This window comes from Falco peregrinus, chromosome W (genome assembly GCF_023634155.1).
Source record: "Falco peregrinus isolate bFalPer1 chromosome W, bFalPer1.pri, whole genome shotgun sequence".
Classification (NCBI taxonomy): domain Eukaryota; kingdom Metazoa; phylum Chordata; class Aves; order Falconiformes; family Falconidae; genus Falco; species Falco peregrinus.
This window is the reverse complement of record NC_073743.1, coordinates 23,173,123-23,186,585: the sequence shown is the minus strand read 5'-3', so window position 1 is coordinate 23,186,585 and position 13,463 is coordinate 23,173,123. Positions and strand designations below refer to the sequence as shown.

The 13,463-nt window shown below is 38.7% G+C and overlaps 2 protein-coding genes across 2 annotated transcripts in view; one reads left to right on the top strand and one right to left on the bottom strand.

Moving 5' to 3' along the window:
- LOC129783120 (BDNF/NT-3 growth factors receptor-like) overlaps positions 1-13,463 on the top strand; it is a 262,545-nt gene that overhangs the window by 155,143 nt on the left and 93,939 nt on the right. The window contains 1 exon segment of the mRNA XM_055792861.1: positions 2,604-2,838. Within this exon segment, the coding sequence (XP_055648836.1) occupies positions 2,604-2,838 (235 nt within the window).
- Positions 6,486-12,591, bottom strand: LOC129783106 (BDNF/NT-3 growth factors receptor-like). The gene is made up of 5 exons (XM_055792812.1): positions 12,534-12,591; positions 11,427-11,563; positions 8,408-8,540; positions 6,626-6,925; positions 6,486-6,490 (listed from the first exon to the last, which is right to left on the bottom strand). The coding sequence occupies exons 1-5, from the start codon at positions 12,589-12,591 to the stop codon at positions 6,486-6,488; spliced, it is 633 nt and encodes a 210-aa protein (XP_055648787.1).

The window sequence follows — 13,463 nt, the reverse complement described above, 5'->3', positions numbered from 1 at the left end:
TCCCTGTTAGTTCTTTTTTTAAACTATTAATCAGCCCTTGTCTTTATAATGTAAAGTGATTATACTGGGGCAAACTGTTTAACCTAAGCTCCAATTTGTTATTCCTCTCACATTTGCTGCAGCTTGTGCTGCAGATCAGAGGTTAGTTGCAAACAGGCTGTAAAAACCTGTATTTCTTACCCTGCAGTGCCACCAAAGGCTGTCAGGGAAAAATTAATCTGAAATTTAACACAAAGGTGCTTGCTGACTATGTGCAGTCAAGGGCTGTTTCAGATCTAGGACCACACAGACTCAAAGTCATGCCTGCTCTGTGCTTGTTTTGGCTAACAAAGACTCACGTGGATCCAAAGGAATATCTGTCAATGTTACTGCCTATTGCAGATACTGAGGAGCTCCTGATTCATAGCCAGCACAAAGATAAGCAAGATGCATTAAAATAATCCAAAAGTTTCATTAGGTACAGACCATCTCCTCAAGAAAACTAGTGAAAGATTAAGAACTCTCTAATTTAGCAGTCTCGGAGCTTCATGCTTGAGAAAGGTCATTAAAAAAAAATCAGTACAATGAAGAGGTGCAATGCTTTTCAATAGGAATTTGCCTCTGAGTCTTGGTTGGGAATTTCATCTTGTCCTGGTTTCAGCTGGGATGGAGTTAACTTTCTTCTTAGTAGCCAGTACAGCGCTGTGTTTTGGCTACGATGTGAGAACAGTATTGATAACACACTGATGTTTTTAGTTGTTGCTGGGTAATGTTTATACTGAAGTCAAGGACTTTTCAGTTTCTTGGGCCTTGCCAGCCAGAGGGCTGGGGGGGTACAAGAGACTGGGAAGGGACACAGCCAGGTCAGCTGACCTGAACCAGCCAAAGAGGCATTCCATACCATGGGATGTCATGCTTGGTATATAAACTTGGAGGGTTAGCTGGGGCGGGGGGGATCGTTGCTCAGGGACTGGCTGGGTATCAGTCAGCGGGTGGTGAGCAAGTTGTACTGTGCATCACTTGTTTTTCCCTTTTCCTTTGGATTTTACCCTTTTCCCCCACCTTTCCATTATAATTGTTATTATTATTATTATTGTTTTTGTCATTGTTATTATTGTTGTTCTTACCTATTTATTCTGTTTAAATTATTAAATTGTTCTTATCTCAACCCTCAAATTTTACATTCCTTTCTGATTCTCCTCCTCACCCCTCCGGGTGGGAGGGAGTGAGCAAGCTGCTCCGTGGTGCTTGGTTGCCGGCCAGGGTTAAACCACGGGTTAAACCACGACACATATCTTCCCTTTTATTCCCCCCACCCTCCCAGAAACAACTGTATGGCTACCTGTGGCAGAACAAGTACAGATAACTTCTTTGCCTAGTATCAGATGCAATCCCAGGAATGCTACACACCCTCCTTCATCTGTCACTGCTCAGGAAGTTCTTCCCCTGGGGCAATTTTGATATCATATTTCTAATAGGCAATGTCAGATTTGATCTCACAGATTTTGTTTAATTTTAAACTCTTCCAAACTCCTGTACCCTTTCCCAAGATACAAATAAAGGCTACATCTCACCTCTATTGATTAGAAAGGTGACTCTGAAACTCCTCTTTGTAGGAAGGAAGGACTTCTGAGAAAAAATAAAAATAAGTTCTAGGCTATTTTTTTCAAAAAAGTTCAGGAGAGAAGGGCAGAGGTGGTCACTGAAGGATTAGTCTGAAGGAATGGAATAAAAAATGGCTTCTGTAAAACCAGAAGAATGGAATGGATAAAAAGGGCTATTCAGAATATTATAGTGTGTATCAAATGAGGAATAACTGTCAGATGACGTCATTAATTGGCTAAGTACTGGCTAGTAATTCTTGCCATAAAATGGTACATGTAGGCATGCTGATATCTGTATCCTCAAGGTACCAGGATGTGACACATGTATGTGACACTGTTGTGGCACATCAATGTCACTGAAGCGACACTGATAAGATAGGTGAAGCACGCATTATAGTGCTTTGTTGGGATTTCCAAATGCAGAAGGGTTTTCTTTTCCCTAGAGTGTATAGGAGTTGATGAGTATATCTTTTAAGGGATTGAAGGGATTACTAGATCTTGAAAAACTCCTATTTCTGAAGTTATTTAGTTGTTCCAACTAGACTGTTTTTGTCCTCTTCCCATTGTCGAGAATTCCTGTGTTGGGCAGAACTCACCTTCAGTGATGAAATCAGCAAAAATATTGTTGTGCTGTGCATATGGATGGGAAATTAGAAGTATAAATCTAAAATTGCTGCACTTGTTTCTCAGATGGCATGTGAGAAGGAAGTTAGCTAGGAAGTTAGCTATTGGAACAGAACAAGAGAAAGGTGGTAGTTTAGGACTGAGATATATTGTTATAAACCATCTGCCTTATTTCCCTAAGCAATGTTACCCATTGTGTAACACTCTTTATAAAAGAAAACAATGAAAGGAAAAAAATTGAAGAGGCAAATTCTCCCCTATTTCACCAATGAATTTATAGCCCTTTTTGTCATTATATTCGAGTGAGACAATTTTGTGGTTTAGGGCCCATTAATGCCTTTCACTTCTCTAGCTTAAAAGTGGCCTATTACTTCATTGGCTTGTATTTTGGTGCAGGGCACACGGACCAGATGCAGTACTGATGGCAGAAGGCAACCATCCTGCTGAACTGACTCAATCCCAGATGCTTCGCATTGCCCAGCAGATTGCAGCTGGTATGGTTTACTTGGCATCACAGCACTTTGTGCATCGGGATCTTGCTACCCGGAATTGCCTGGTTGGTGAGAACCTGCTGGTGAAGATTGGGGATTTTGGGATGTCTAGAGATGTGTACAGCACAGACTACTATAGGGTAAGTGAACTGCTATAATCAGTAATAACTGAGGTCTTGTTCAGTCATCTTACTGAATTCATGTGACTGATTCTACTTTTACACTGGACAGTCTCTGTGAGATGATTTAGGGGCTGGCATATGAAGAAGCTGGTGCTGAGTAAATACTCATGGTAACTGCTCAGGTTTGGTATTAGTTTTGGTAAATTTGGAGGGAGTTAATCAGAATAAGATTGGCATGTCCTGTTGTTTATATATGTTGACTTTCTTTTCTATTAATAAATCATACAACAGTCTTTTACTCTGGGGAGAAATTTGGCATGTTTGCTTGGCTGTAGTGAAGAAGCAGCAGATAAAAAGGAAGAGACGGTAATCAAATTTGGCCAGACTCTCAGAAGATATTAAAATATCTTCTTATACATTTCTAAGACAAATGGAAATTGTAACTTTTTGTTATTGTATAATATTTCATTTTACTTAAATAGATATAACGGTCAGCAGCACTGGACGGAACAGTTATTTTACTTGCTGACAGCAAGCATTTCCTACTTTAAGCCAGTTCTTTAGTCTTACTGTTTATGGCTGAACATTTGGTTTGTGTCACCCTGGTGAGGTCTGTAATTCAGTGGTGGGTAAGAATAGCCAATGGTGCTTGTTCATATTCTGGCCCTAGCCATTTTCCTTGAGCTCAGTTTTCATAAAATGATCTGTGAAGTTTGTAAAGGGCTTCTAGGATCTCTAGGGTAGACAGGACTGTGTACACTGTTTATTATTGTTACTGTTGGCTTTGTACTATGTGGAAAGTCATAGTTTACAGCATTTGCTGTTCAATACCATGTGTATAACTTCATGGGTGGAACTGGAGTAAGAGTGGCAGCTATCAGGTTTTTGTAGCATGGGGGAGGCAATCCATGGGCAAGCCATTATTTTATAAATTCTAGAGTTTTATTCTGTAACATTAGCTACTCAGAATCTTTAAATACATTCTCTGTACCTGCATCCCGCATCACTTGTTACCAGTGTACTCCTTATAGATAAAATGAAGGTCTATTCCTTAGCGACCTTAATTGGGCTGCTGTGTCTAGAAAAGAAGAAAACTTGGCACCAGTGTTTCTGTGATGCCTGAAAAGGGATCACCTTTTGTGGTGGGTTGAACTTGGCTGGCCACCAGACACCCACCCAGCCACTTTCTCACTCCCTTTTCTCAACAGGACAAGGGATAAAATAAGATGAAAACTATCATGGCTCAAAATAAAGACAGGGAGATTGTCGCGACGGAGGGAAGACACAGTCACTCAATATGAGTGATCAGCAGACTTCGTTTATTGTCTCTTACAGCCACCTTTTATGCCTTCTTATAATTAGCTCATACATATTACAAAAGTTAAGCTCATTATTGGTGAGTTGCCTAAATACCAAGCCCGCCCCTAGTTTCTCTTCTGTAGTTTTCTGTTCCCACCTGCAACATTCTTTTCCCACCACAATCTTCCTGTTATTGTGTAACAAGAACAGCCAAAGACAGTGTATTTTTGCTTTACTTCAGATAAGCTGAGAGCAATGTGCATTTTTGTTCAGCCAGCTGGACTATGTCTATGTGAACTTTTTCAGCTAGCCAGTTATCCACAGGAGATCCCTTACCAATTAGTCATGGGGAAAACAGATTCAACATTCCTTTTCCCACATCTCCCTTTCTATTTGTCACTTTGTCTTCTCTTATCCAGAGACTGAGGGAAGCTGAGTGGGGTCCGGGGAGAAGAGAGAGAGAAGGAAAGGGACAATGTGAGTAGTGAAGAGGGTGCAATAATGGATATGAGAGAAGGAATAAGGCAGGAAAGCGGAGAAAAGTGTTAGTAAAAGACAAAAGTGTGGATGAAGGGAGAAAGAGGTAGACAAGTGTCTGGAGGGATGAATGAAAGTGTAAAGTAGCATGGCTTCATCCAAGTCGATGGAGTAGCTTGAAGTATGATGCATAGATATGGAACTTAAATTTGGGCTGTTGCTTGTTTTGCACAGTGAGAAAACCAAGAAGGACCATTTCTCTATCCCCTCACACTCCATCTGGCTTTTGGCTGGCACAAGAAGAGGGACAGAGCCACAGCCTGCCTTGCCACCATCTTTCACACTGATAAAAGCTGGAAGTTAGAGATTTTGAGCATGTGAGACTTTGGCCTGCCCTGCTAGCGCCATATATGGACTAGTCAGAAGATGGTCAGGAAACAGTCAAGGCTATTATGACTTATCAGATGATTGCCTGGAGAATTATGTCCATGGCAGACCTAAATAATGAAACTGTCAGCAGTGACACTGGGATGGTTCTGACCTACCATACCTGATTTTTTGCAGCAGGATAAGTCTTTTTAACTGTTCAGGCTTAATCACATACATAGAAGAAATTTTCCCCCCACTTCGACAGCTTTATCTGATGTTTATTGGAAGGATTTCTATAGCTCCAAAATGCTCTGCAAGAAATGGTTTGGTAGTTTTGTTTATTAATACACTGCAATCAATTTTCTGAGCTTCTGCCTCCCTGTCAGGATGTTAGATTTGCCCAAGGTGACTATTTATAATTTGCTTCTGTAAGATAAGGATGATCCCCAGTCCTTGTTCACTGTTATATTGTTAATGACATTCTATGTTGAATCAGCTCAGTTGTTAAGAGATGCTTCAGGGAAGAGTGGGAGAGAAATAACCTTCCAGCTGTGAATATAAGTTTCAGGTTCACTAGGGGATTTTACTTACTTTGTTGATGTCTGGGGTTTGTTGTTTAGACTCCTATCCCTCAACAATTAGGGTTTGCCATCTTTCCTTTGGACATACAAATAATGTGACTCATCTGCACTGTTCAGTGGATTAAAGTACTGACATTGAAGCATGGGAACAACCACTTTGCTAATATTTGTTCTTGCATGCAGAGATACTATTTCAGACCCTTTTTAGGCTTACAATTCAAGTTTGCAAGAGCTTGATCAATATTTGGTCATAAAAAAACTTTTCTGTGATCACTTCAAATAGGGTTTTGAAGATGTGGGAAAAGATCAAACCACAATGTACATTAACTACTTACAGTAGTCCCTGCAGTTCAGTGAATTAGTCCACCTTGAGACTGCTCACATAGCATTTAGGAAGTCTGAACAGGAGCCTTTAGAGTAGCATAAGATGCATACATTTGAAGATAACCATTTTGAACACAGGTATTCCTAGGCATGCAGATTCCCAACCTCCACTGAAATGAATGGGAATTGGATGTCTAAATGTCTGTGAGGACCTGAGAGCTGGTCCATCCTGCCTCTGGGTTACTTGTTTTCTATCCATCTCCCTCTAGTGTCCTACACAATATATTATCCTCAACTCGTTGGACTGCATTGCTGATTTTGCATCAATGCACTAGATGCTATGTAGGCATACTCCCTGTGCCCTTGGATACACTGCCTGGTTGCACTTGTGCACAGTGTAGAAAACTTGCAGAGTCCTTGAATTGGTACTCAATGCTTTACAGGATCAGAACTGAAGCTAAAGAAAACACTTCAAAACCAGCAATCTTTTACTAGCCTTACTAGCACTGAGGATCGTTACTCAAAGGGAGGATTTAAATAGCACTAGCATGGCCTCCCTTGAAAAGGAATAAACAAGAAGAAAATGTAAAAAAAAAATATCGTTTTACTTTACAACTAATCTTGAAGACATTCATTCAGAGAAAAAACGTATATAAAAAGCTTCCTCCAAAATAGGTAAGCTGTCCAGGAGCACTGTCTGCACATTCATGTCAATTTACAATTGCTAACATAAAAAAAATAATAATTATACTCACCATCTCCAGGCACTGACATGAAATGAGCATTAACCCATTTTTCATCCTCTCCATACTCGTTCTTTGCTAGTAAGGTATAAGCACCATTGTTCAGATGGGTAGGGTTGTCCAGCTGAAGGCAGCCGTGATATTCACTTTGATTGATAACATGTATTTTAGTACAGATGTATTCAGACTCATTCAGTATAGCCCCTTCATAGAACCACTGCAATGTGGGCTTAGGGTTCCCTTTCACAGTGAATGGAATACACCAGTGGTGGTCCGGGGTTGGAGATTCAATAAATGTGATATTTGGTGCAACTATATTGGGGAAAAAAGAGTGAATAACGTCACAATATACCAAACATCTTGTTTTCTCAGGCTATCAGTGCTAAAATACACTACTTGAAGGAATTATACCTATATGGAGGATACTCACACAGGAAGCCCACCTGCTCTGCCTTGGGTACTATGCTCACAACTGAAATGAAGCCATTCTTTAGAAAGAAAAAAAACTAGTTTCAGACAAACTGTGAACCTCCATTAAATCACATACTCTGCAAGGTGTGGAAAGTTCAGTTACCAGATCACTGAGAAGGGAGATAGGGAAATTTTAGCTTTACTGTGCTGAAAAAATGGCACAGAGGAATGCTGAAAGAACAAAACAGTATTAAAAATATTTAAGTCAGCCAAAAGCAAGTAGTACTGGAAATATATTCAGCTAAGAATCCAAACTTTCAGGTGACTTCTTTAAAAGGATCAAGGCCAGAACAGCTATTTTCATTCCCTAGATTCTTCTGTCAGGGTAAGACCATTTTCTACTGTACATTTTCTCATTCTTTGTTCAAATGTGCTAAATGCCTCAAGTTTATAGACTTCTGTTTCCCTTCAGGACACTATTCTAACACCTTGCACATTATTTCACTGTTAGGAAATATTCCTTGATATTCATTCTTAACTGCATTTGATTTCATCTAGTTATACTCCCTTTTATCATTCATAACAGTGGCAATCTCACAATCTCATTTACACTGTTCAAACATTTCTAGTTTCTGTCCCATTCCATAGCTATTACATATCTAATTTCCACCTCCAAAACATTTTAAATGCTTGTAGAGTGATTTCTTAAGTTTACTGTCCTGAGCACATGCTAAAAATAAATTTCCATTTACGAAGTGTTCCATTCCCATCTTCAATTAAACAGAGGGCTGCAACTTGTGAAAACATATTTCACATAAAATGAATTCATGTTGGAATCTCAGATCTAAGAACCCAATACTTCTATACTACACGTCCCTTCCCCCTTCCTTGGCCCTGACAAATAATTATTCAAAGCTATGACAAATAATTTTATATCTGGCAGAACAAATAATGCAAGTGTGTTAATTTTTGAACAAAGCAATTGTTGGTTTAGTTAAAAAAAAATAAATTGTAGTTTATTATAAATAATTTCTATGGCTTTTGATGCATTCATGTTTCTTAATTCCTAAGACAGTGTGTATGTATATGCACACCATTACAAATCTGTTCACACTGACAGTACAACTGAGTATTTGGGGTTTCAGACATTTACTTACAGATTGCTCAGACTGGAAGATAAAGCATTTAGAAACATAATTTTTGCAGAAGAACTCAGAGCAGAAAAAGGTAAAAATAACAACTGCTCATTGGGCTATTCCCAGAATTAACTGTAATAGATAGCTCACATGCTTAAAAGGTGTTTCTGTTTCAACAACTTGTGTGTCCAACAAATATTTATACCCAAAATAGTTATTGCCAATGTGGTTTAGCCTGCTTACGTACAGAATACTGTGAGCTCGGCAGAGGCTTGGTCCTCTCCCACAATATTCTCTGCTACGCAAGAAATCCACAGTCCACTGTCCACAGATGAAACGTTCTTTATGGTTAGTGAGGCAGGATTCTTACTTGTGTCACTCTACAAATGATCAAGAAATATGGATGTGCCAAATATGGTATAAAGAAACAATGGAGAGAGGGGGGAACTATTGGCCACAGTTCAAAAGCATTTTCCATTTTCCCTTCCTTTTAGCTGTATCAAACTGCAATTAATCAAAGCATTATTTTGGTGTCTTATCCAAACAGATGCAACACACCTACAGAACCAATTGTAACCATCGGTAGCGGTGGATTTAAAGCCCAAAATGCTCATTCATTTTTCTACCATGTCACTTTCTGTTTCTCCCTTCTTTTGACACCTATCTCTCTCTACACAAATGTGGGTTGATTTTTTGCATCCATTCCCTTGCTTATCCCTCTCTTCAGTTTCATGATTGATTTCTATGGTCTATCTCTAATCTCTTTAATCTTTTTATTCCCTCCTATATTCTGTTCAGTCCTTGCTTTACTATTCCTTTTATCTCTTTCATTTACACTTAGCTTGACATGTCTTCTACTACTGCTCTCTGAGCTCTACCGTACCTTGACAACATGTCTTCTCCCTCCTCCTTAGCCAAATGTCTCTTAAAAGCTCCTTGTTATCATGGAACCTCCCACAAGAGTCCCTTCTACTAACTGAACTACTGCCCAAGTGCTGTTTTACTGTGCTTGAGCACAGGCTAGGCTAATTGAGGTAAGAATTATGATTTGCAGAAAGTTCAGTGCATTAAATGCTATATTAAATATGCAGCTATGCTACGCTGTATAAAATAAATTACAAAAATTAATTACAAAAACAAATAAAAAAGTAATTACAAAGATTTTTAAAAAATTATCAGCTAGCAAAGCTAGTTGTTAAAGCTTCTGTTAAGTGAGGTCTTTATAATTACAGCCAAATAATTACTATTTCCATACTTGAATTTTTCACAAAATGCAAGATTGTTTTATTAAAAAGGAAAGGAACCAAAACAAATTTGGAAAATGAGCAACAATTAGGATGATTGTTTAAAAAATGCCTTTTGGGATACTTATTGTACACATATGCTTTGATGCTGCACTGAACACAAGCAAATGATATGCTACACCTGTAAAACCACAGTGACTTCCAGTGGTAGACAATGGGGACATGTGGGAACACTCCTGCATACAGGATTGCAGGACCAGAATTTTAAACATTGAGATAACACCTTAAATCCACTTAAGTCAAACATCCCATTGATTTCACTGTGACACTGGGGCAGGAGGAATGGAAAAAACAACACCCCAATGCACACTTCTCCATGTACAACTCTCCAAATTACAGGGCTTCAATTGCAGGCTCAGGCTGAAACATATAACAAGAAAAATCTAACTGACATTAATGAACTTATACATCAGCATAAAAGCTGAGAGTGTGGTTAATGTTCCAGGACTGAAGAATGGTTTTCACTTTTGCTAACATTTCTCCTTGTAAAACAGGAAAGAAAACCAGACAGAAGCAGCATAGAAGGTTAAGAAAAGGGAGGCAGAAACAAAGACATTAAAGTGAGAAAAAGGAAACCAAAACCAACACTCACAGAAAAGGAAAGTTGTGAATGGCAAATGAGATTTATAAGGCACTCATTCTTCTGCTACTGAAAAGACTACTGTGCTTAACAGCTATTTTATAAGCCTCTCTCACAAAGTTATGTCAGGATAAAAAAGCTTTTCAGGAAAGCTCAAAGCAAACTGAACATGGTATTTGAAAGACAGGGAGGTTAAAAAATGAGATGATCTTACTTTTTGAATAGTATCCCACATTTGTCTTGGCTCATGACTCAACAACAAAAAAAGAAATATAAAAAACCACAACTGCATAAATTCCTCAAACTGTTTTAATTTCTTGTTCTTGTTGATAATTGATGCATTTGGGTAGTTTTACACATTAGAGAAAAGTTGAAAAATAAAACTAGAGCTCTGCAAAGCTCTTATGAAAGCTGAAAGACAGGCTAGTCAAATTCTACATAAGCCTAATGTAATGACCTCCGTGAAGAAAGTGCAGAGGTTAAGAGACCCCAGAGGTCCTGTCTCTTCCATACTGCAGGAACAGTTTTGGAAGCGCACATCACACATTTTGTACAGGCCAGAAAGCTTTAGGCAGTCTATACTCTCATGAATGCAGGGGAGCTGATGCCATAAAACTGTAAATAACAGAGGGTCTTACACAATGTAAATAACAGCAATTTAGGAGGTCAACAGCTGCATGTTGAAGACCTGTTTAAATGCTTCTTATCAACATCTCCATCAGAAAGAACTTAATCAGTATATACCCACTGCGCACACAGTCTAAGGCAGGTCCACAGAACACCAGGATCTCAGGAAACAAAATTCCCACTGTCTGGATGGGTTTATTGAGGAAACAATTTCATACATCATAAGAAAATTTTGCCATAGTAAAACCTTGACTTTGGCTTTCATGACTATCTTGTTATTTTGTTTTGTTAACGGAAAATGAAACAAACTACAAAGTAATTAATATTTGCAACAAAAGTTCCAGCACACCAAGATTTCAACCTAAAAATATAATAAAATTAGAGAGACAAAGCTTTTCTCACAATTAGATTGGACTTGTTCTCTCTATGCAGGTATTTGTGATAATAAGAAAGTACTTAAGCTTCAGTATCCTGATTCACTACATTACTTCCATGAAATTACAGCACTCTCATTTACAAAAGAATATCCAAAAACTTAAGTGCAAATCAGTTTCTCGAGGAATGAATGTTTGTGATTTTCCAAAAGCACTGCAGCAGTCACCATGGATTGAAAGTAATTGGAAATAAATGTAATCCTAACATTAATTTACTATTTCATATTTTTTATAAAAAGTTAATTAAAGTTAGAGAAAAGGCTTTATTTCACCCTTTGGCAGATGTCTCTGAATTACCACGTATTTGAATATGAGACTTACCTCATGATTTGAAACAAGATTAGTGAGCACCCAGGATACATTAGGGGGCGGCCCTCCAGTAGTATCACAGTACAATGTGATGTTCTTTCCTTCCACCACGGTGATGTTGTAACTGCTTAATTTTGCTGAGGGCAAGTCTATGATACAAGCAAAAATAAAACAAAAAACGAAAAACACCCCCTAAAAAACCCCACCACATGGATATTTGTGTTTGCCAGAAATAGATACTGCTCAGTACTATGGGAAATGTATAAATGCAATCAAAATCACTGCTTACTTAAAATTCACTGTGGTCAGTTATTGTTCAGTAAGGAAGTACAAACAGCATTGTTGGAGATATATAAATACAGTCCTTAAGCTGCTACATAAATTTTTTTGGGCCTCCTTCATTTCACATCCAAAGGAAACATTCTAGCATACAGAAATACATTAAGCTAATTATAGAGGTAAATGTTTTAGGTGGACAAATAGTAGTTAACTTCAGGTTTTAACATCCAAAAAAAAAAAGATCCCTTCATTTTTTAACACATTAAATTTAGTCTATCTCTGTTGTAGCAGTTGCAATGAAATCTCTATTTTCCAGGGACTAATTCACATTGTGGTATTCTTACTATTCTCTACTACAGTTAACATGAAAATCCCATTACCCCATGGTATCACATAAGACAGGGGTCCTCAAACTATGGCCCGCGGGCTGGATACGGCCCCCCAGGGTCCTCGATCCGGCCCCCGGTATTTACAGAACCCCCCCGCCCCCCCCCCGCAGGGGGTTGGGGGGGGAAACCAAGCAGCCGCAGATGACCTCCTGCCACTTCATCCGTGCGCCGGCCCCCTGTTTAAAAAGTTTGAGGACCCTTGAATAAGAGATTGAAGCCTTCCCTCTCATATACAGAGCTCATAGACAGCACAGCAAAACCTAGATCTCCAAGTACAAAGTGCACAAGAGGAAAACAAGGCCCTGAACAGATCAAACCAGAGGAGAGAAAGGACAGAAGAGAGGATCAGCAACCGCACAGAGCTGCCTGCTATCCAGGGCGCTTCAGCAGACTTAGCTATTGCCCTCAAAACAGAGGGAAAGAAGAAAAGCTGCAAGATGATACCACTCACCAGTAAGCCAGCCTAGCTTTTTCAAGTGCCAGGACTCTCCCACCACTTCATATCTCATTTTTCTCATTCTTCAGCACCCAAAGCAACGGGAACTTTCAAAAGAGTAACAGCACCAATATGCTGAGTACTTCCAAAACCCCAACACATTATAGACTACTTTGGGTCTGGCCCTCTTCAAAAATATTGCCAGGAATGTCAAAAGACTTTAGGCATGCAAGACCTCACATCATATTTATTTGCATAGCAAATAATTACATAACATATTGGATATTTCTTCAGAGATACTGTACCATCATTTGGAGCTCCTACACATTGTAAGAATCCTTACCCTCAATTATGAGGCATTTCTCATCAACAATTCCAGGCAAGTTTGACTTGCAATTTATCCTCTCAGATAACAGAATTTATTCCCTTTCCGAGTCATAAGAGGTGGGTAAGAAAGAAACACATAAAATAATTGCTTTGGGATTAATTTTTCTGGTTGTATATTTTGTGTTGGTGAACTTTAATGCACAACCATTTTGGCTTCTATTTCAAGTGGTACCCAGACTGCACCACAGCAGAACACACACTAGTTGAGCTGTATTTGAAAAAAGAAGATAATAGCATAAGACATATCTAGAAAAGGTGATACACTGAACTTAGGAGTAAAGCAGTGAGACCAAGCAGCAAAACCTGTACTGACAAATATTGCATATAAAAAACTCCAATGTTCCCTAACAGAAACATATGTTCAATACATGTGTTCAGTGTAGTGTGAGACCATTTATATGAATCAGTAGCATTTTGACACCTACACAATTATAAAGATTTCTAATCCAGCTGAATTTATTCATATCTTAATTCGTTTAAATACAGGGGGTTTAGATGACCAGTTCCGTTTATATGGATGCACATTTTAAAGAACTTTGTACACAGCAAATTATATAA

Bases quoted from the DNA above. Each gene is read 5' to 3' on its own strand.
- LOC129783106 (XM_055792812.1), bottom strand. From the start codon at position 12,591: ATGAGATATGAAGTGGTGGGAGAGTCCTGGCACTTGAAAAAGCTAGGC. The intron at 11,564-12,533 runs GTGAGTGGTATC...CTTGTATCATAG, and splicing joins AAAGCTAGGCTGGCTTACTG to ACTTGCCCTCAGCAAAATTA. The intron at 6,926-8,407 runs GTACGTAAGCAG...TCCCCAATATAG, and splicing joins TGCCGAGCTCACAGTATTCT to TTGCACCAAATATCACATTT.